At 40.3% G+C, this 22801-nt stretch overlaps 1 protein-coding gene across 1 annotated transcript in view; it reads left to right on the top strand.

The window, feature by feature from the left end:
• Nucleotides 1-504: 504 nt before the first annotated feature.
• Nucleotides 505-22801, top strand: part of LOC124120940 (receptor-type tyrosine-protein phosphatase N2-like) — a 251353-nt gene continuing 229056 nt past the window's right edge. The window contains exon 1 of the mRNA XM_046483855.2: nt 505-750. Within this exon, the coding sequence (XP_046339811.1) occupies nt 639-750 (112 nt within the window). The 5' untranslated portion in view covers nt 505-638. The remainder of the gene's footprint in view (nt 751-22801) is intronic.

The following is a 22801-nucleotide window of genomic DNA, read 5'->3' as shown; positions in this document are numbered from 1 at the left end:
CCCCACTCCTTGAATGCCGCGACCCCAAGAGAGATATCTTCTGTGTAAATATGGTAGTTTTAAGGAGTGCCTGTTAAAACAATATTGTCAAAGTTGATCGGAAGCTAATGTGAAACATATTACCGAGTGTCAAGAGGGATTCATTTAAAACCAAATTCTAAATTTTCCTTTGCAATAATTTTCGCATTTCAGTGTGTACGAATCGCTTGCTATTTGTGATTACACGGTATTTCGAATAATTGATCTCTCAGATTCCGTCAACACTACAATCTCGGCTTGTGACGTCACAATGCCCACGCTGCCCACACGTATTGATCGGTGAAAAGGATTTCAACAACCCGTCTTCGCTGTAGTTCCCCACCGCGGCATGGGATGTAATTATATTTCCATTAGCAGCATTTTCATATTAGAACACCGCCTCGATCTAAGGTGCTTTAGCGCTTTCGTCATACCGACGTCACAGCGTCATGCATATGTATCGATTGCTGTGACGTCACGCGACCTCATGAATAATAAACAGGCACCTGCCATATTGGTCTTGGAGTCGTGTGCCATATTTCTCGTTCAAAACATGCCTGTTTCAAACTGAATAGGATCTTACGTTTACCCTTTTCTTTTAAGAATGTGGAACTGAAGCTATGAAAGAAGTCAGCCGTGTGTTGTTCCTGGCGGCTTTGGCCGTTTTGGGGCAGAAAACCAGCTTTGGGTTGGGTGCTCAGATACAAAGCCCGTTTCCTTTAGGCACCATCGGTAAGTCCAAGAACATATGAACTACAATATGATGTTATCATATGGATGCTGTGTGTCGTATTTCAGGTGTCTCGTGGATTACTATTCGGATATACTTGAATGAAGGAAAAATTCCACTCAGTGAAACAACATATGTGATTCGAGCCGTGTATTATGAGCCCATATCGCATAGTACAAGCTGTCATTGACACTCGGAGTCTATGGCAACCAGATGATGCTATGTAATTTGAAATAGCAATTGTCGTTATTGTTCGTATCATTGTGTTTTGACATCGTTCTTGGGGTCCAGTAATCATATGTGGGTTTCATTATGTTTAACCTAGCTGTTGTTACATTTATACACCCGTATGTATTTTGTACTGTTAGTAAATAGTCTGATGTATGAGACGCCATTGTAAAGTATTTCCCTTGTTTATCGATGGGAGGTTGGTTGTCCTAATTTCATACTAACCTGTCACCCACCCTTGACCTTTGTCCCCACCCTGAATGGTTGTGTGTGTAACACCCTTTGTTGATATCAGTGATGTTGAAACGCTGAACTCGTGTGTTGCCACATAGCACAGTACAACACTACTGTCACAACAGCCCATATGTTCCATAAGATGTAAATACAATATACGACATATTACAGTTTGACTTGAGCATATTTTTGATAGGATATTAAGGCTTAAATTTGATAAATACTGCAAAGACTCTGACCTACATAATATGAGTAAAATATTTGCAAAGGTATTTGTTGAACATGACCATGACTATATTTGTATGTTTCGATTATATTCTCATATGCTTTTTAGAATATTACTGTTTACTTTTTATTTATATAATTCAGTCCATGTATGTGCATCAGTAAAGCATATCCAAATATATAAAAGTAACATTTGTCCTTCAGAATCACATATTGGAATACATCATATATACCATATATATTATACTTACTATCAGATAGCATTTTTTTATTTATTTATTTATATATCTTACAAACCCACTGTCACCCTCTCCACCTAAAATGCTTCCATCCACCAATTCATCCAAACACTCACTCACCCATTCATTAAAGCAATCACCCAGCAAGTTATCATAACATTCATCCATCTATTCATCCAGACACATACACACTCACACATCCATTCATCTTAGGACCCATCAATCCATTCTTCCAGACACATACCCACTCATGCATCTAGAGACCAAGCCATCATCCCACTGAAGAGACCCAGCCACCCATCTCACTCATTGATCTAGAGAACCCGTCAACCCATCCACCCATCCCACTCATTGATCTAGAGAACCGATCCACCCATCCATTCATCAAGACACCTTCCCACCCAAAAGTCTAGAGACCCACCCATCTATTCTTCCAGATACTTATTCAAGCATTTATTTAAAGACCCACCCATCCTCCCACTCATTTATTTAGAGACCGATCCACCCATCCCACTCATTGATCTAGAGAACCCATCCACCCATCAATTCATCAAGACACCTTCCCACCCAAAAGTCTAGAGACCCACCCATCTTTTCTTCCAGATACTTATTCACACATTTATTTAAAGACCCACCCATCCTCCCACTCATTTATTTAGAGACCCAGCCACCCATTCCACTCATTTATTTAGAGACCCAGCCACCCATCCCACTCATTCATCTAGAGAACCCATCCATCCATCAATTCATCAAGACACCTTTCCACCCAAAAGTCTAGAGACCTAGCCATCCATTATTCCAGACACTTCCCCCCCTCATGCATCTAGAGACCCAGCCATCCTCCCACTCATTCATCTAGAGAACCACCCATTCTTACTGACTTACTGACTGACTCCCCACACCCACTCATCCCAACACCCAACTCACCCATCCACCCATTCATCCTGACACCTACCCACCTAATAAACCAGACATCCACCCAGAGATCAACCCACCCATTCATCCAGACTCCCACCTACACATAAATCTAAAGATCAACCCACCCATTCTTCCAGACTCCCACCTACACATAAATCTAAAGATCAACCCACCCATTCTTCCAGACTCCCATCTACACATATATCTAAAGATCAATCCACCCATTCTTCCAGACTCCCACCTACACATATATCTAAAGATCAACCCACCCATTCTTCCAGACTCCCACCTACACATATATCTAAAGATCAACCCACCCATTCTTCCAGACTCCCACCTACACATATATCTAAAGATCAACCCACCCATTCTTCCAGACTCCCACCTACACATATATCTAAAGATCAACCCACCCATTCTTCCAGACTCCCACCTACACATATATCTAAAGATCAACCCACCCATTCTTCCAGACTCCCACCTACACATATATCTAAAGATCAATCCACCCATTCTTCCAGACTCCCACCTACACATAAATCTTAAGATCAACCTACTCATTCTTCCAGACACCCAACCACACCATCAATCCATTCATCCAGACACCCTATCAACTCACCAGTTCTTCCAGACACCTACCCTCCCATTAATCTAGAGACCCATCCATTCTTCGTTACTCCCCCATGCACACTCACCCATCCATTCATCCTGACAACCCGTCCCTTCACCCTGACACCTTCCCACCTATTCATCAAGAGATCCAACCACCTTCCCCTCTTTCCAGACTCCCTTCACACTCCCACATCCACTCATCCATTCATCCACACACAACCACCAATCCATTCATCCATACACATCCACCTACCCATTAATCTAGAGACCCACTCACCCACTCACCCATTCATTAAGTGATTCAGACACCCACCCATACACACACTCATTCATTTATTTAGACACACACACCCATCCATTCATCCAGACACCTACCCATCCATAAATCTAGAGATCCACCCTCCCATTCTTCCAGACACCCACCATCCGTCCATCCAGACATCTACCTACCTATTCATCCAGACACCTACACACCCAGTCATCAGACACCCACCCATTCACCAGACACCTACACACCCAGTCATCAGACACCCACCCATTCATCCAGTCACCCTCCCACCCACCCATTCACCAAGACACTCACCCATCCATTCATGCAGACACTCACCCATCCATTCATCAAGACACCCACCTATCCATTCATCAAGACACCCACCTATCCAATCATCAAGACACCTACCTATCCATTCATCAAGATCCCACCTATCCATTCATCAAGACAACTCACATATCCATTCATCAAGACACTCACCTATCCATTCATCAAGACACCCACCTACCCATTCATCAAGACACCCACCTATCCATTCATCAAGACACTCACCTATCCATTCCTCAAGACACCCACCTATCCATTTATCAAGACATCCACCTATCCAATCATCAAGACACTCACCTATCCATTTATCAAGATACTCACCTATCCATTCATCAAGTTACTCACCTATCCATTCATCAAGACATCCACCTATCCAATCATCAAGAAACTCACCTATCCGATCATCAAGACACTCACCTATCCATTCGTCAAGATACTCACCTATCCATTCATCAAGATACTCACCTATCAAGATACTCACCTATCGATTCATCAAGACACCCACCTATCCATTTATCACGACACCCACCTATCCATTCATCAAGGCACCCACCTATCCAATCATCTAAAAACTCTCATTCATTCATCCAAACACCCACCACTTTGTCAAGACACCCTCCCTCCCATCTTTCCATCCATCTTGCTCCTGCCACCCCCAATCCATTCACAAAAGAACTAACACCACTCCATCCAAACATCAACCCAACCATCTGTTCATCTGAACACCCACATACCACTCCATCCAAACATCAACCCAACCATCTGTTCACCTGAACAACCACACAGCACTTCATCCAAACATCAACCCACCCATCTGTTCATCATAACACCCACAAACCACTCCATCCAAACATCAACCCACCCATCTGTTCTTCTGAACACCCACACACCACTCCATCCAAACATCAACCCATCCATCTGTTCATCATAACACCCACAAACCACTCCATCCAAACATCAACCCACCCATCTGTTCATCTGAACAACCACACAGCACTCCATCCAAACATCAACCCATCCATCTGTTCACCTGAACAACCACACACCACTCCATCCAAACATCAACCCATCCATCTGTTCATCATAACAACCACAAACCACTCCATCCAAACATCAACCCACCCATCTGTTCTTCTGAACACCCACACACCACTCCATCCAAACATTAACCCACCCATCTGTTCTTTTGAACACCCACACACCACTCCATCAAAACATCAACGCACCCATCTGTTCTTCTGAACAACCACACACCATTCCATCAAAACGTCAACCCACCCATCTGTTCATCTGAACACCCACACACCACTTCATCAAAACATCAACCCACCCATCTGTTCTTCTGAACACCCACACACCACTCCATCCAAACATCAACCCACCCATCTGTTCTTCTGAACAACCACACTACACTCGTTCCAAACATCAACCCTCCCATCTGTTCTTCTGAACAACCACACACCACTCGTTCCAAACATCAACCCACCCATCTGTTCCTCTGAACAACCACACACCACTCGTTCCAAACATCAACCCACCCATCTGTTCTTCTGAACACCCACACACCACTCCATCAAAACGTCAACCCACCCATCTGTTCTTCTGAACAACCACACACCACTCCATCCAAACATCAACCCACCCATCTGTTCTTCTGAACACCCACACACCACTCCATCCAAACGTCAACCCACCCATCTGTTCTTCTGAACAACCACACACCACTCGTTCCAAACATCAACCCACCCATCTGTTCTGAACACCCACACACCACTCCATCAAAACATCAACCCACCCATCTGTTCTTCTGAACAACCACACACCACTCCATCCAAACATCAACCCACCCATCTGTTCTTCTGAACACCCACACACCACTCCATCCAAACATCAACCCACCCATCTGTTCATCTGAACAACCACACACCGCTCCATCCAAGCATCAACCCACCCATCTGTTCTTCTGAACACCCACACAGCACTCCATCAAAACGTCAACCCTCCCATCTGTTCTTCTGAACACCCACACACCATTCCATCCAAACATCAACCCACCCATCTGTTCATCTGAACAACCACACACCACTCCATCCAAACATCAACCCACCAATTCATTTAAACACCTACCTACTCATTCATGTGAACATCTACCCACCAATTTATTTCTCTGTTCACCCACCCTACCTTCCATTAATAAGTTTTCCATTTATCCAAACACCCACCCAAATTCACACGTACTCAATAATTCAAACATACTTTCAAACATCCACCCATTCAAATATCCAAACACCCACTCACACATTTGAACACCTTAGTTCAAATTCATCTAAATACACATCCATTCCTTCCTCCAAACGCCACCAGTCTGTCACCAATCTACCCCACACTCATCGACTGCCCTATGTCCAACACACATCCATAAGCAAGTTCATGTCATTTGTTTCCTGATTATTTCAACATTACACTGGAGGTTTCTGTTTGCTACAACCGTGAAATGTTGTTTGACAGTGATGTTGTTGAAGCCTTGCATGTTGTTGACCCAGCGTTTCTGCCTGTTGTACAGGATCAGCTACAACAAGATGGTGAGCATTACACGTGGGGCTGGTTTTGTTCATCATTCATAACACCTGCCAACATGTACAGACATTACAAAGTTAGACCATAATTAGTTCTAGCTAACCACCTTAGAACCCTGCAGTGGATGAGCTGCTACAAGCTTCATACCTTCAAATGCAATAAGACTCCAGGCAAAGGACCAATCCAAACCCGTTCAAATATTGACAGGCTGCCATGAAATTTCAGCACTTATTACATTGAAACCCCAATTATCTGAACCTTGTTAGTCAACTTTGAGAAGATAACTGTTGGGAAAGTCTGTATCTATTAAAAATGACGTTATGCACAATTCCTTAATCCTGAAATTTGTTAAACTGAGGAGAGTACTGTGTGGATTGACAGGATGTCACAGTATGGTGATCCAAACATTTGAAAAGTCAAATAGAAGTGAAGGGGAGAGGCATTTGTATAGGCTTTGCCTGTTTGCCAGTCGTCCATAAATTTTCATTCAGTTGTACCATTTGAAGATTTTGGAAAGAATTACTGTTTTGTCATATAGGTTCTAACTGCTGCAACATTAACTCACTCACTCTAGGATCAGGTTTCAAGTCCTGGTAAGATTTGTTTGTTTGTTGTTTAACGCTGCACTCAGCAATATTCCAGCACTATGACAACGGTCTGTAAATAATTGAGTCTGGACCAGACAATCAAGTGATTGATATCATGAGCATTGATCCATGCAATTGGGATATGATGACATGATTCAACCAAGTCAGTGACCTGACCACCCGATCCCCTCTTACGACTCGCTTAGTTTGCCTTTACGATAAGCAGGGTTGTTGAAGAAAGACACTTGCATGAAATTACAGATTTAATTATCCTGAAGAAGTATTTCTGTTGGCAAGTTTCAGCCAAGGTCTAGATGTTGTAAAGTGTGTCTGTTATGAAAGTGCGTCATGTGTAATTAGGGTGATCATTAACTGACAGATTTATGTTGTCAGCATATTTAGGTGAGCAGAAAAACAGAGAAGTGTTGGAACGACTTGAATCCACCATGCTGGGCCTAGTTCCCCTGGATAAATTCCTCTACCTCTTCTGTGGACACCTTCAGGTGTATCCCAAGTCCCATTACATTTGAAAATCAGGTGATGCATTAGTCAAGTATACCCTCTTTGTTAAAAACTCAAAATTAAAAGTTTCACTAGAAAATCCTTCACAAGACTTGCCAAGTATCCGTGTTTGATTGGTCCAGTCAGGTCTGGTCCTGTTTCCACCTATAGTTCCCAAATAATAATCTCTCTCAAGTGCCAGAAGCTTACTTTCAAAATGTCCAGGTCACCAGGCAAAACAAATTCAAACTCTTCCATTAATATCCATACAATTTTTATATTCATGGAACCATTAAATATGTTTTTGGACAGGACAAAACTAAAAAATATAGATCCTTTTGAATAATCATTTACAAGGCGGGTTAATGAGAACCACCTTTCAAACTTTCATGGCTTCATTAAAGCTGAAAGGGGAGGATTAGAGTTTGCAGAATAAATCTTTTAAACAATGTGGTTGCTGTGATGAGTATATGTTCATAAATGATGCAAAGATATTGTAACACAAAAAAAATGAACTTATCTTAAAATGTGCAATAAGATATAATATCAGTGTTTTGAATTAATAATGTAAGTTAAGTAAATGGATAATTTCAAAATGGTTATATTTTGCTATCGCTGTGTTTAGATAAAGAGAGTACATTTCTCTGTAAATCATTCATAGGGACTTGATGTCTTTAGGTGTTGGCAGGTCTGGGGCTGAAGCTCATTACTTTATAAAACCACATTTGATATCATTTATCATGTTTAAGATAGGAAACTGACAAATGGAGACATTATTAAACTGATAGGAAAAATGCCATTTGGAAAAAATACAAGGTTTATTTTTTTATTTAATGCCATTACGTCAAGTATGGAAAAAGTTTTCTAAATTTACAATTTGATAATCTCATAATTATCATGTAAACTTGATATCAAATGTTTGTTATTTTGGTGGTTGTATTGACCCTTTTCAGGAAGGGTAAAATGTGGTTGTCGTGGCAACATGTTAACATATAATGCCGTTTTGTTTCAGGGATAATTTGCCATAAGCATATCTTATGAGATGATGTCAACTTTAGATACATGATAATGTAAAACAACGATTGGTTTGGGTTGTGCTTAAGGAATGAGGAGTCGAGGCATCATATACATGTAGAAGTTGATGGTTAGGCGCAGAATTGTTATAACAAAATTATGGGGCCAAACAATCATTTAACAATATGTGATATTTAGGCATACTGTAATCAATTCTTCTGTGTATTGTAATATATCCACGTCATTGGCCAAAATTAGTCTTCATTCAGAACTGCCCATTTGCTTTTGTTTTCAAGATACAGAAGTAAGATAATCAGTTCCGAATGCTAGCTGATACTGAGAATTTAAGAGGCTCCTCCTCACTGATTGGCTGGTTAGGAAGTTCACCTGACCTGATCAGATGTTGATGGAGAGAGGTATGAAATCGGAGTAAAAGATCTGATTTTAATGATATTGTTGACTACCGTGCCTATTACTAAGATTGATTCATCACCAGTGCACATCATGGGTTGAGTGGCTGTGCGTCTTGCATGAGGGAAGGCGACATACACATGAGGCTGGAACAGAGATAATGTTTATGCAGGATGAGTATGATCATGCAAGCTTACATAGGAACATGATATGTTCAACATAATACATACAGTACGGTCAGGAACAAAGTGGCCAAATTAGTTTAAAAAGACTGATGCATTATATCATGTTTAATCTTTATTGAAAAAAACATGGATTAAATGTCATGGCACGTTTGTCCATCGTCTGTTGTCAGTGGTGCAGTACCTGTCTTCTGTCATAAACATCTTGTCAGAAACCATGTGACCAATGAAGCTGAAATGTCTTGTTCTCACCAATGATGACAACCCATTTTGGTCAGGAGGTTTGAATATGATTGTCAATATGGCTGCCATGGCTGCTGAAAGCTATTTATGGCCATTACTAGCCATTTTTGCTGAAAGTGTAATGAAACTTGGTATTTGTGTATTGAGAAGCGAGGTTAAACACATAATTATGTACCATATTTTGCAATTTTTTTAATGTATTTTGGCCTTTGTTTGCCCTTTGTACATGCTTCTAAGGGACTGGTCATTTATTACAGAGGGGGTTGGGTCAGAGGTTTTTGATGCACTAATGTACTTAAAATAATGACCCTCCCCTAATACTTTTAGATGACATTTTTTTATGACCCTCCCTAAAAAGACAAAATTAAACATCACTTTATTTTTTATTATAAAATGTCCACTTTTCCATTACCCTCCCCAAACATGTGTATTATGTCTTATTACCCTCCCCAAACATGTGTATTATGGCTTATTACCCTCCCCAAACATGTGTATTATGTCTTATTACCCTCCCCAAACATGTGTATTATGTCTTATTACCCTCCCCAAACATGTGTATTATGTCTTATTACCCTCCCCAAACATGTGTATTATGTCTTATCACCCTCCCCTACACTGTGTTTGATTACAATGGTAACAATAGACATGGTGGAGACAATGCTGTGTTTGATGAAGACAATGGTAACAATAGAGATGCAGCTGTGTTTGATGAAGACAATGGTAACAATAGAGATGCTGCAGTATTTGATGACAATGGTAACAATAGAGATGCTGCTGTGTTTGATGAAGACAATGGTAACAATAGAGATGCAGCTGTGTTTGATGAAGACAATGGTAACAATAGAGATGCTGCTGTGTTTGATGAAGACAATGGTAACAATAGAGATGCAGCTGTGTTTGATGAAGACAATGGTAACAATAGAGATGCTGCAGTATTTGATGACAATGGTAACAATAGAGATGCTGCAGTATTTGATGACAATGGTAACAAAAGAGATGCTGCTGTATTTGATGAAGACAATTGTATCAATAGAGATGCTGCTGTGTTTGATGAAGACAATGGTAACAATAGAGATGTTGCTGTGTTTGATGAAGACAATGGTAACAATAGAGATGCTGCAGTATTTGATGACAATGGTAACAATAGAGATGCTGCTGTGTTTGATGAAGACAATGGTAACAATAGAGATGCTGCTGTGTTTGATGACAATGATAACAATAGAGATGCTGCTGTATTTGATGATGACAATGGTAACAATAGATATGATGACAATGGTAACAATAGAGATGAAAACAATGGTAACAATAGAGATGAAAACAATGGTAACAATAGAGATGATGACAATGGTAACAATAGAGATGATGACAATGGTAACAATATACATGATGGAGATGATGCTGTGGTTGATGACGACAATGGTAACAATATAGATGCTGCTGTGTTTGATGATGACAATGGTAACAATAGTGATGATGCTGTGTTTGATGATGACAATGGTAACAATAGTGATGATGCTGTGTTTGATGATGGCAATGGTAACAGTTTGATGGATGATGATGTGATGAGTGAGTGAGTGAGTATGGTTTTACGCCGCTTTTAGCAATATTCCAGCAATATCACGGCAGGGGACACCAGAAATGGGCTTCACACATTGTACCCATGTCGGGAATCGAACCCGGGTCTTTGGCGTGACGATCGAACGCTCTAACCACTAGGCTACACGACCACCCCTGATGATGTGATGACCACAATTTAGTTTCTTTCAGTTGTGATTAAACTTTTCACACAACTTCACTCTGAGCTGACAACAGGGTCACATGTTGACCTTTTAATTACCTGTCAATACTCCTGAGGAAGCTTGTGAGAAACGCTGTGGCTCATTTTGGTTCTGTTGATGAGTCTGAGATTGAAAACCTGTAGGTGTCGACAAAGTATTGACATTTTTGTCCCCACATCATGACAATTAAATGAGACTGGACACATCGTCTATTTGCCTTGTCCATCCAGTTAAGCTTTGATTGTAAGGGGCACTGTTTGTTGCATGTATAAGGGTTTGGTGATGGGCAGGCTGATTGGATAGATAGTTCCCATAGATGAGCCCATGGCCTCCAGCTGACCATCATTGTATCTAGGGAGCTGGCCATCACTCTGTGGAACTGACCAGTAGTAGCTGTGCTGCTTCTTTCTGTCTATTAGTAGCTTGATGTAGGTCTCAGGAGCTTCAAAGATATGTCAATATTCCATTTTATTTCATAATTTGGGCGTCGTGGGGCCAATTGTTCGTGTTAGAGGTAGAGCTACAAGGCCGCAGGTGCTGATTCCTGGGGGGGGGGGTATTTGAAAGTATTGGAAAGGAAAATGTCTATGTCGTTTTGAAGAGTTTCCAACTGGTCAATAGTTTTAGTGCATATTTTTATACAATGTCCTGAAGACGTTTGATACTCTGGTAATAAAATATTGCTGACTGTCGTATTACACATCAATATGAACTCATGGAAATGCCCTAAGGACATACATTTGTATCAAGTTCAATTCCTGCCACAGTGTCGTGGAATGTCAATGTTGTGGCTGTTTGTACTGGAGTGAGTGAGTGAGTATGGTTTTATGCTGCTTTTGGCATTAGTCCAGCAATATCACGGCGAGGGTGAAGGTCCATTTCAATATGAACAACAATGCAAGTCTGGTGCCCATTTAAAGTCTAAGTCAGTGTGAAAAGGAAATCAGCTGTTTCAATGAGAGGGGGTTATTGTGATTTGAAACCTCTGATTGACCAAAAAGGCCCTTGTGTAAAGTGGACATGTTTTGTTAACTGGAGGAATATGTTGATGCTAGATTTATGTAGAGTATTAAGTTTGATCAAGCAGACTATAAAGAGTTTATTTAAATGATCTGAGTTGCAAGTGCCAGGACATTTGTTGGTCCAGTTATTGTGGACCTGTCTCACCTTTTTTTTTGTTTCAGAGTTGACAGGAAATATCTTTTTCACATTTATGATGCAACAATAATTTTCATTTTATCAGTTAGATTTGTATCCGTCATAGAGAAATTCTTTTGCTCTGTTTCACCTGAGACAAATTTCAACATGGAAACTGTCACTGTTTTTTCCTGTCAATTGAAGCTGATAAATGGGTCTGTCTTGGAGGACGTCTGGGGTATGGGCTGCTCAGCGGTCTCAGGCCTTGGAACGCACAATGTGGAATTGTGTCCGTTGGTAGGGTCTTTAACTGATGGTCAAGTGTTGAAACCCAGAACTTCCCCTATCATGACCATTGACTTGTCAGCATCATGTACCCAGAGTACTGGTGAAGGACCTTCTTCACTTCAAGTAGGGAGCTGCCACTCCATTACATAACTGAAATGCCGTTCAAAATCTCACTCGCAACCTTTAGTGTACTACAAATAGATATATCCATTTGTTTCCGTGTGATGTATACAGGACATGGGTGGTCTAGTCATATAAGGCACTACAATTCATTCTGCCGAGTTGCATCTGTGTCGCATGCCAGAAGCCTATGATTGTGGGTTCGAATCCCAGTTGGCCCTGATTATGTTTCAAGGTTTGTCAGCACTATACCCATGCCAAAGTGGTAAATGTCTAAGACATGCATCAGTTTGGGCTTTTCTCCAAAATCAACTGTCATGCCGTCATATAACTGGAATATTGTTCAAAGTGGCTTCAAAAGCAGTGTTAAAACTCACTCACTCATTTTATAGTACACAACAGTTTGATGTTGCGAAAGTCGATCATGTTACAGTCTGCTGTGCAGGACGGTCAGTGATGGTGCCTTGCTGACCATGCAGACTGGCCAGCGAAGGCCAACTCGCATTATGGTTCTCTGTAGCCGAAAGTGCTGCCATCAGTGTTTAGCTTGTGGTCAGGGATGACTGGACATCAGCCAGGCTCAAGTGTGTTTGGATATGCCAATACCATTAGAGCTAAAACATTCCACAAATGATCATAGCAATGGTGCCTCTAAAAAATCTGGTCTGATGTGGCGGCCATATTATAAATGTCACATTTACCAATAGCAGACATTTATGGATCTATCATTGTGCAATATGCAAATTGTTATGTATTATGCAGAGTAGCCTTGTTTGTGTGTATTGTACATGTTTTGAACTTTACCTTTGAAAGGCATGTACTAATGGTTTCCATTAGCAATGATTAATGATTTTGAAAAATGTAATTTACACTTGTTTATACATCAGTACCCTGCCTGCAGTGAGGTGTACCTGTAGAGAGGATGCCAGTAGTATCCGAACGTCTGTTGCATATTCTTAATAATCCAAAGATCTAATGATCGATGCCTCATAGCTCTTTAGAAAATAAATTAGCCTTTCAACAGAAGAATATTTTTAAGTGACCACGTCTTCAGGCTTTTTTCTCATTCGTCAAAAAACTAATTCAAACTCACCAGTTACCATGGCAAGCAGGGAAAGCCCCTTTAGTTTTCTTTTCTTTTAACATATTCTATGACAGCAAGATGAGTAACACTTTTTAAACTATTCGGAGTCTTGAATAATTTTATCCATCAATATGAGTATATTTGCTTGTCACAAGGTGACAGCGGTGCAATAAGGTTGTGTTTTGGTGTAAACATGCCAACAGTCGCTCTACAACGTAATACTTAATAATGAACGTGACGACCAAAAAGAATGATCCCTTCATGTGTAATCATTTTAATCAGCTCGGAACAAAACCCAAGCCCATCTAATAAGACTAGTTATTCACAGTGCCTATTGCTTGATCTCCGTGGCAATGGTGTCTGCCTATTTCAATCTGGCACCCATTTCTTCAACATCTTTTGAATTGCTTCTCAAGACATGCAGGAGTAGAATGAAGGGATTGAGTGTATAAAAAGTCTCTACTGCAGGGAACTGTTTGAGTGTTCACCGACAGTAGGTTCAGCAACATTAACTAATTTACGTGGGCTTGGCATTGCGTGGCACATGGCAATAAGCATTTCTCAATGTCTTTATTGGTTCTGTTCAATTTCACACTGACAAATATAGATACCGGTACCTTGTTCTTTGTGTCTTTACAAATGGCCAGATAAACATCTTAGAATTCTGAATTTGTTTTATTTATCTTTTGAAAGATATGATTTGTGATGGTAATGCGAGATGAAACTAAATTGAAATGATACTACAGTATTTCTGAGTTCTTTTTCTGGTTATGGTTCTTTTTTCGTCGTACTGTTTGAAAATTGAATGATGAATGATTGCGTGTGAATCATATTTATTAATGTTATGTGTATTGTTTTCTGAGTATTAAAGTATTAAATATTTATAATTGAAAAATATGGAGAAGTGATACATATATCGAATTACAGATAACCAGTTATTTTTTATGGTGAACATGGTAATTAAGGACTTGGTTTACTGTAATCAGATACTAGAAATAACAAATGTGTGAGTATCGTTTTCCTACCGGGTACCCATTTCATGCCAGAAAAAATAAATGTGTTTCATCCACATTTGTTCTATATACCATATTTTCTTGAGTATAGTGCGCACTTTTTTTCCAAAAAACACAGCTGTGTGGAAGGGGGTGCGCATTATATACGAATTATGAGTTTGGATGGGTTTTTTCCCCCATGGAAAGACATTACCGTGAGGACGAAACACCGGAAATACCATGTCAACAAATCCATACTGAAGTACGCAAAATAATCATGTAATTACACTGTCTGGCTATAAAAAGTGTTCTTTGTATATCTGGACTTATGTTTGTAACGTATTTCATTAATTTTATTCAAAATTCCTTTTAATATTGTTTTTATTAATTTCGGCGAAATCGTGTGTGAAGCGATCGGAAGATCGCACAACTCACCGTTATTAACAGCAACCACACTCAGAATACCGCTATTGACGCCTTGAAACGAACTTTAGTTGACAGAGAATGGATACATATATCATAAATGACATACTTTGACTCGTTAAAAGTCATATTTGTTTTTGTTTGACGATTGTATGTCAACATGAAATTCTTGCAATCACGTGATCACGTGCGCGTGAGCCTTGACGGTGACTGGTCAGAATGGTTCCATGTAAAAAATTATACCCGGGAATACCGATCAGCTGCTTCGTTTAGGGTTATTATTATTTTAAATATGTTTAGTAAAGGCTGCATATAATTAAGAAAATAATGGAATATATTATTCCTGATAAAAAAAATAGTTTCAGATACAATTTTTGCCGATCCTTGCATTAAAAATGCTATAAAGTTATATCATTGGGTGTGTCTTGACCGAATCACCGGTCAATTCCAAGAAAACGTGTGTACAGCTGATTGCTGTTTCCGGCTTAGTTTACGAGAAAATACACAAGGTAATCTTAATCCCTGGATATAAAACAATGCCTAGCAGAACAATAAATACTGTTTAAACGGTAAATAAACATGTCTGGTGATTTTCTATCTCAAATTTGAATTTGTACTGACAAAGTTTCTCATCACCCGTTCGTTTGCCGGACTTCGCTGAAAGGGTATGGTGTAATTTTTTTCTGTGCATAAATATTCAAATTTCTTTTTTTTCCAAAATATTGAACCCGCTAGAGGGGGGTGCGCATAATACATGGGTGCACACTATACTCAAGAAAATACGGTAAGGTGACACCTACTGAACACATCAATCACACAGTCATCACAGCTCACAGGAAAGTCATAAGCATTTCACTACAGAGCTTCATTTCAGAAAAGATGGTGTCCTGCCCAACATTGCAGTTAAATATTTTTCTAGGCTGCCGGTTTTTAACTGCTTGATCTACAGTTTTTGGGTGTCCAAAATGCAGGCTGGGGATGAAATAAGAATAAAAGTTGAAGTATGTTAATTAAGTGAGCTTTTTAAAAAATTCAATCAGGTGAAATTTAAAAGAAATGCCAAGTTTTTTCTAATGAAAAGTCTAAAGGGTTTCTTCCCTATCTACTGTGAAGTTTGTTCTGTTTCGAGATAGTTCACCAAGTCTGATGGAAGAAAAAGATGCATGTAATTCTAATATTTTCATACAGTTGTGAAATTTTGGGTCAGCTGATTCATAATCCAAATAATAAAAGAATATAAAAACACTTTCCATTGACAGAATCAGTTACATGTTTACATATTTCTAATTAGGTAATTATTATGGAGAGATATACAGAAGGTTCAAATTTGACCAGCTTTTGCTAATTCCTCTTGTCCATCAACTGTGTTGGAAGAATAGAGACTCACTGGTGCCTCACAGCTGTAGCCTTCCTGTGGGTGTGGCTTAGACGCTAAACTCCCTAACAGTTGTAGCCTTCCTGTGGGTGTGGCTTAGACGCTAAACTCCCTCACAGCTGTAGCCTTCCTGCGGGTGTGGCTTAGACGCTAAACTCCCTCACAGCTGTAGCCTTCCTGCGGGTGTAGCTTAGACGCTAAACTCCCTCACAGCTGTAGCCTTCCTGCGGGTGTAGCTCAGATGCTAAACTCCCTCACAGCTGTAGCCTTCCTGTGGGTGTGGCTTAGACGCTAAACTCCCTCACAGCTGTAGCCTTCCTGCGGGTGTGGCTTAGACGCTAAACTCCCTCACAGCTGTAGCCTTCCTGCGGGTGTGGCTTAGACGCTAAACTCCCTCACAGCTGTAGCCTTCCTGCGGGTGTGGCTTAGACGCTAAACTCCCTCACAGCTGTAGCCTTCCTGCTGATGTAGCTCAGATGCTAAACTCCCTCACCAGTGACTGAGAACCTCAAAGAGACAACAGTTGTTATTGACAACCAGCATAATTATCTGACCAATGCATGGTGCCAGAGAACTGCCGACATTTCCGTTATCCTGAACGCTCCAGCCAGGGGTGTGCTGCCCATAACAACAGAGCATAGTTCCTGTTTGGTCTCTGAGGTTACACCTCACTTTGCATAATACAATAGAATGTAAGGTCAAGGTAGGGGCTCTTTTTGCTCCATGGAATCAGAATAATTATAATAATGATGAATAATTTAAATAAATGTGTCCAAAACCATTTCCATAATCATATGAAATCCATATATGTACCATTCGGGGCGGTGGGGAAGCCCAGTGGTTAAAGCGTTCGCTTGTCATGCCGAAGACCCTGGTTCGATTTCCAACATGGATACAATGTGTGAAGCCCATTTCTGATGACCTCTGCCATGATATTGCTGGAATGTTGCTAAAATTGGGGTAAAACCATACTCTCTCTCTCACTCATTGAACGGTTCAGACTATCTTTTAAAATGAGGAAATGAAAAAAACCTACAAATCATTATGAATCAAAGGTGAGTAGGCTTATTCCTACAGTTTTGTGTTTGGGATTATCATAGCACTAAATGCATAGGTAAGGCTACAGTTTGTCCAACAAGTGTTTTTCTAATGTTTGACCCAAGCTGATTTTCATCTTCCTGATGCAAGCGTGTCCACTAGCCTATATACCACAGCCTCAAGTAGATCATGAGTTGTGCCCCTTCTAATGAGAACGCAATGTCCCATCAGATAGTTCTTCTCTGCAATGATGGTGACTATAAGTCGGAAGGTAATTTAAGGTACCGATGTTTACTACAATATCTGAAAAACTATCGGACCTACTCCCGTCAAAGTTGGTATGAGCATTCATTGAAACAGCCATGTGACACAGTAGAACCAATCAACTCAACTCGAAAGGGTGCACGGGAATCACTCACGTTGAGACGCCCAACGCTAACACCGTATTTGTGCATGCGTGATTCCTGTGCACCCTTTCGAGTTGAGTTGATTGGTTCAACTGTGTCATATGGCCCTGTGACACAGGGGTAGCATTATGCAGATGGCTGTTTCAATGAATGCTGGTTCCACCCGTGACGAACAGGTCTGGTTGTTGATGAAATATAGTGATAGCTAAATAGACAGATTTTTTATTCATGCACCGATTGTCTTTAAATGTAATATCCAGTTATGTATGACTGTTTAATAATCTCATACCAACTTTGTAGGTCCGATAGTTTTTCAGATATTGTAGTAAACGTCGGTACCTTAAATTACCTTCCGGACTATACCTTAAACGATGACCTTGTTGATCAGATAACCAAAACATTTGCGATTTCATCCCTGACAGATAAACAAAGGCAATTGTTGAGGTGTTTAAAACATGGAAAAGGAATATTCGTGTCAACAAAGACAGTCCATAGGTTGAATTGATTTAAGGCTTGGAAAGACTTAGAAAATTCTTGTCGTTGCTTAATTGTTGAATGAACTTCAGCACAATTTGACAAGCTATATGTCAGCGACCATGTTTTTGAAACCCGGACGTTGATTTTATGTACTCGTTATGTTTTAATGTTCTTTGATTGGACTATCGATATGTGCTATAGTCCAATCATATTTAGCACAGGGAAGTGGTCTTGATGTGGCAAGGGTAGAAACTGGACTTTAATAGATAGTCTAGTGGATGCTCTTGCCTTGGGAAGATGAGGCGGTGTAGAAACAGTGCAAACCGTAAGAACTACATCTTGGGTCATGAACTTGCTCATACTAAGATTTTCTTTGGGCCTTGTTTTATATGCTTCCTTTGGATGATGATCTGTCCTTGCTGAGGGCCTTGTTTTATATGCTTCCTTTGGATGATGATCTGTCCTTGCTGAGGGCCTTATTTTATATGCTTCCTTTGGATGATGATCTGTCCTTGCTGAGGGCCTTGTTTTATATGCTTCCTTTGGGTGATGATCTGTCCTTGCTGAGGGCCTTATTTTATATGCTTCCTTTGGATGATGATCTGTCCTTGTTGAGGGCCTTGTTTTATATGCTTCCTTTGGGTGATGATCTGTTCTTGCTGAGGGCCTTGTTTTATATGCTTCCTTTAGATGATGATCTGTCCTTGCTGAGGGCCTTGTTTTATATGCTTCCTTTGGGTGATGATCTGTCCTTGCTGAGGGCCTTGTTTTATATGCTTCCTTTGGATGATGATCTGTCCTTGCTGAGGGCCTTGTTTTATATGCTTCCTTTGGATGATGATCTGTTCTTGCTGAGGGCCTTGTTTTATATGCTTCCTTTGGGTGATGATCTGTCCTTGCTGAGGGCCTTGTTTTATATGCTTCCTTTGGATGATGATCTGTCCTTGCTGAGGGCCTTGTTTTATATGCTTCCTTTGGGTGATGATCTGTCCTTGCTGAGGGCCTTGTTTTATATGCTTCCTTTGGATGATGATCTGTCCTTGCTGAGGGCCTTGTTTTATATGCTTCCTTTGGATGATGATCTGTCCTTGCTGAGGGCCTTGTTTTATATGCTTACTTTCGGTGATGATCATATTCTTAGCTAACCAATGATGTGTTAGAAATACTTGCGTTGCTTCCGTTTTGGAAGATGGATTGTGACATTGGTGTTATTATTATTACATTATACATTTATATACCACTCTTATCCAGGTACTAGTATCTGCTCAAGTGTAGTTTTATTTGTTCCCCGAATAGTGGATCCATTTGCATTACAGTTATCATTCTCAACTCGCTGGGGAGTATACAACCCACACTGTCTTACATCTACTTCACATATCGGGTACCCTTTCCCTGCTGGGTGAACAGAGGCACATTTGAACTAAGTCACTTGCCCAGGGTGACACCACACGTTTTGACACTTGTGTTTCGGTGTATGTCCTTATTCGTGTTTCCACCATCTGGTCATCTACCATCGGACGAATGGGTTCTTATTACAGATGGTATATGGTTCTTGAATTAATGATGATGATTTAATATGGATCATGGATTTCTTACATCAAAAACTTGTGCTATAGTTCTTGGTTAGGTTTTAGAAGATGGATTGGTTGAGTTTCTAAAAGGTTTGATTTGGTAGAATGATCATAGTTGCTTATGATATCATGATCATGGTGTTAAAATAGGTGTGGTTGCTCTATTTTTTATCACCATCTCCATGGACAAGTGGTAGAGCCTCCGACCGGAGAGTGGAAAGTCCGGATTTGGTTCCCCCGCCGCGTCATACCAAAAGACGTTAAAAGATGGTACTTGTTGTTACCCTGTGTGGTGCTCAGCACTAAGGGGGTAAAACAAGGACTGGTCGGTTTGGAGTCACTATACTGTGTATTCATGTTAAAATATACCAGTGGTATCTCAGTGGGCCGGCACTATAAAATTGGCATCATTTCGGACATGTATAAGCAGTCACACACTCACATACACACACACATGTGCATGCACGTCACTATATAAGTGCAATAATCTTGGACGCAACGATAAGTTTACCCCATTTCACCTCACCTCTTATTTTGCTCACCTGACGGTGAAGTAAGCCTATGTCATGGTCGTGGCTGATGTCCATCCATTTGTCTGTCTGCCCATCATTAACCTCACAGTTTTGACATTTCCTCTGAAACTACAAGGTATCTGGAGCTAAAACTTTGTATTAATGATCCCAGCTGTGGTGTCTCTAGCCAATGGTAACAGAATTTCTGATCTGATTTTAAAAATGTTGAAAATGTAATTTTTGCCCATTACCCAGCCATTTTTGCATGTATGATTATGAAAATTAATATGCAACAAGTATGTTGTTCATGTATGTGGAATATCATAAATATGTTCTTGGCATATTTTGGTTTCTGATCATGCTCAACTTTGAACTTTTCATACCATCTTTTTCAAGTGTTACTGCATGTTTGACATCTCCTCTGAGACTACATGGCCTATTGAGCTGAAACTGTGTATGAAGGATCCCTGTCTTTAAAATGTGATCACAGATTTCTGATTGTAAATATGGCCATACTTTTTCTTCATAATACAGGTTGGGTACAATGTGTGAAGCCCATTTATGGTGTTCCCCGCCGTGATATTGCTGGAATATTGCTAAAAGCGGCGTAAAATGTCACTCACTCACTCACTCATAATACAGGTGAGCTCCAGAACATAGTGGCTCTAGTGTTTGTTTTAGTGATTGTGATGTTAGAATGGACATACTTGCTATGGTTTATAGTTTTGGTAGCATGACTTGTTTCAAGAGACATGGAGTAACATGTATACATTGCACTGACTCTGCAGGAGATAGGGTTTTTAATGGTATCAGCTGGTAATTATTATATACTAAGGTGTTTAAAATTTGCATTGAACTGACATGGTGGTGGATACACCTGCTGTGAAGACTGTTTGGTAAACTGGTAGCTATATTTGTACACTGTATGTGAAATATTTATACGCTGATGAAGGTGGCATAATCCTTGTTGCATGACATGCTTAACTTATAAATCAATAACTTGTACAGAAGCTGATGTCAGGAAGACATGCTTGTAGGGAGGAGTGCAATGCTGAATGGAACTTGTGATGCATTTTGAAAGTGTCGTCTCTGGCCCCAAAATGAGGATACAAGTTCAGTGTCAGTATCAATAGTAAACATCATGTCATGTCAGAATAATGGGATCTTGTGATCTTGATAAAATACTGTGTATCCCGCCTTGGAGGGGAATATATTTCTCAGTGGGGGGAATAAATCTTTTATACCCCAGCATGACTTTTCGAAGTCAGTGGAAGTCATGTGACATAGCGCAAGCTAACCTCCGCTCAAGTGAACAGCTGTTTTCTATCAGTTATAAATTTGTTTGAATTATTTTACAATGTCATATTAAAACATGTCAGTAAGGTAAACTCGTTGTAGCAGAATCATGTGGGCAACCTGGGTTTTTATGGGTCCCTCGTAAGGTTTTATACCACTCACCTCTGTCTTGTGGTATAAAACCTGACGCGGGACGCATAAAATCCCATGATCGTGATCGTGATCCTGATACAACCTATTAAACTGTTAGAGTGTGAGTGAGTGAGTTGTTTTCTGCCATTTTTAACAGTATGATATATCATGAGGGTGCCAGACAGGCAATTATTATATGATCGCAATATGATGTTTTGAGTGAGTTAGTCTGGTTTTAGCAATATTCCAGCAATATTTGACGGGAGACACCAGAATGCTGTTTTGACACCACTCTGGTACATGATCATAGCAATAATCCTGACAACACTGTTGCAGGAGTAAAGACACCCCCAACAATGAGTGAGTCCTAAAGGTGTTGTTGCTGCCTGGTATTACACAGTGATGGTGTAATGGCTGTGCAAGCAGCTGCTGGTCACCAAGGGGGTCCTCAGTTTGGGGATTGTCTCTCTTCTTTCACGTTCACCTTGTTGTGTTGTTGTCATTGTCCTTTAGCTGTGTCCACAGTTAGGATTGTAGTAATGCTTAGTCGTGCTTGTTTGTCAACACCTATGCAGGTGCTGTGAACATTGTTAATGTGTGACACATGCTGACAATATTCCTAAAGTGTTGTCGGGATAATAACAAGCCTACATAGTATATAGCCAAATGTAACAGACTGTTTTATAAAAATGAAGCTTTTGGCTTCTACATGATCATTAAAAATTTGGGTAAATAAGACTGTTGGATACAGTTGGAGGCTGGGTGACTACCATTGATAGTGGGTCAGCATGCCCTGATAAAACAGATAATGTGTGTTTGAGGAGCAACGTGTGTTGTTGGGGACCCACCATGAG

The sequence above is a fragment of the Haliotis rufescens genome, unplaced genomic scaffold, assembly GCF_023055435.1.
Source record: "Haliotis rufescens isolate VD_foot unplaced genomic scaffold, xgHalRufe1.0.p SCAF_10, whole genome shotgun sequence".
NCBI classification, from domain to species: domain Eukaryota; kingdom Metazoa; phylum Mollusca; class Gastropoda; order Lepetellida; family Haliotidae; genus Haliotis; species Haliotis rufescens.
This window is presented reverse-complemented; position numbering and strand designations above follow the sequence as displayed.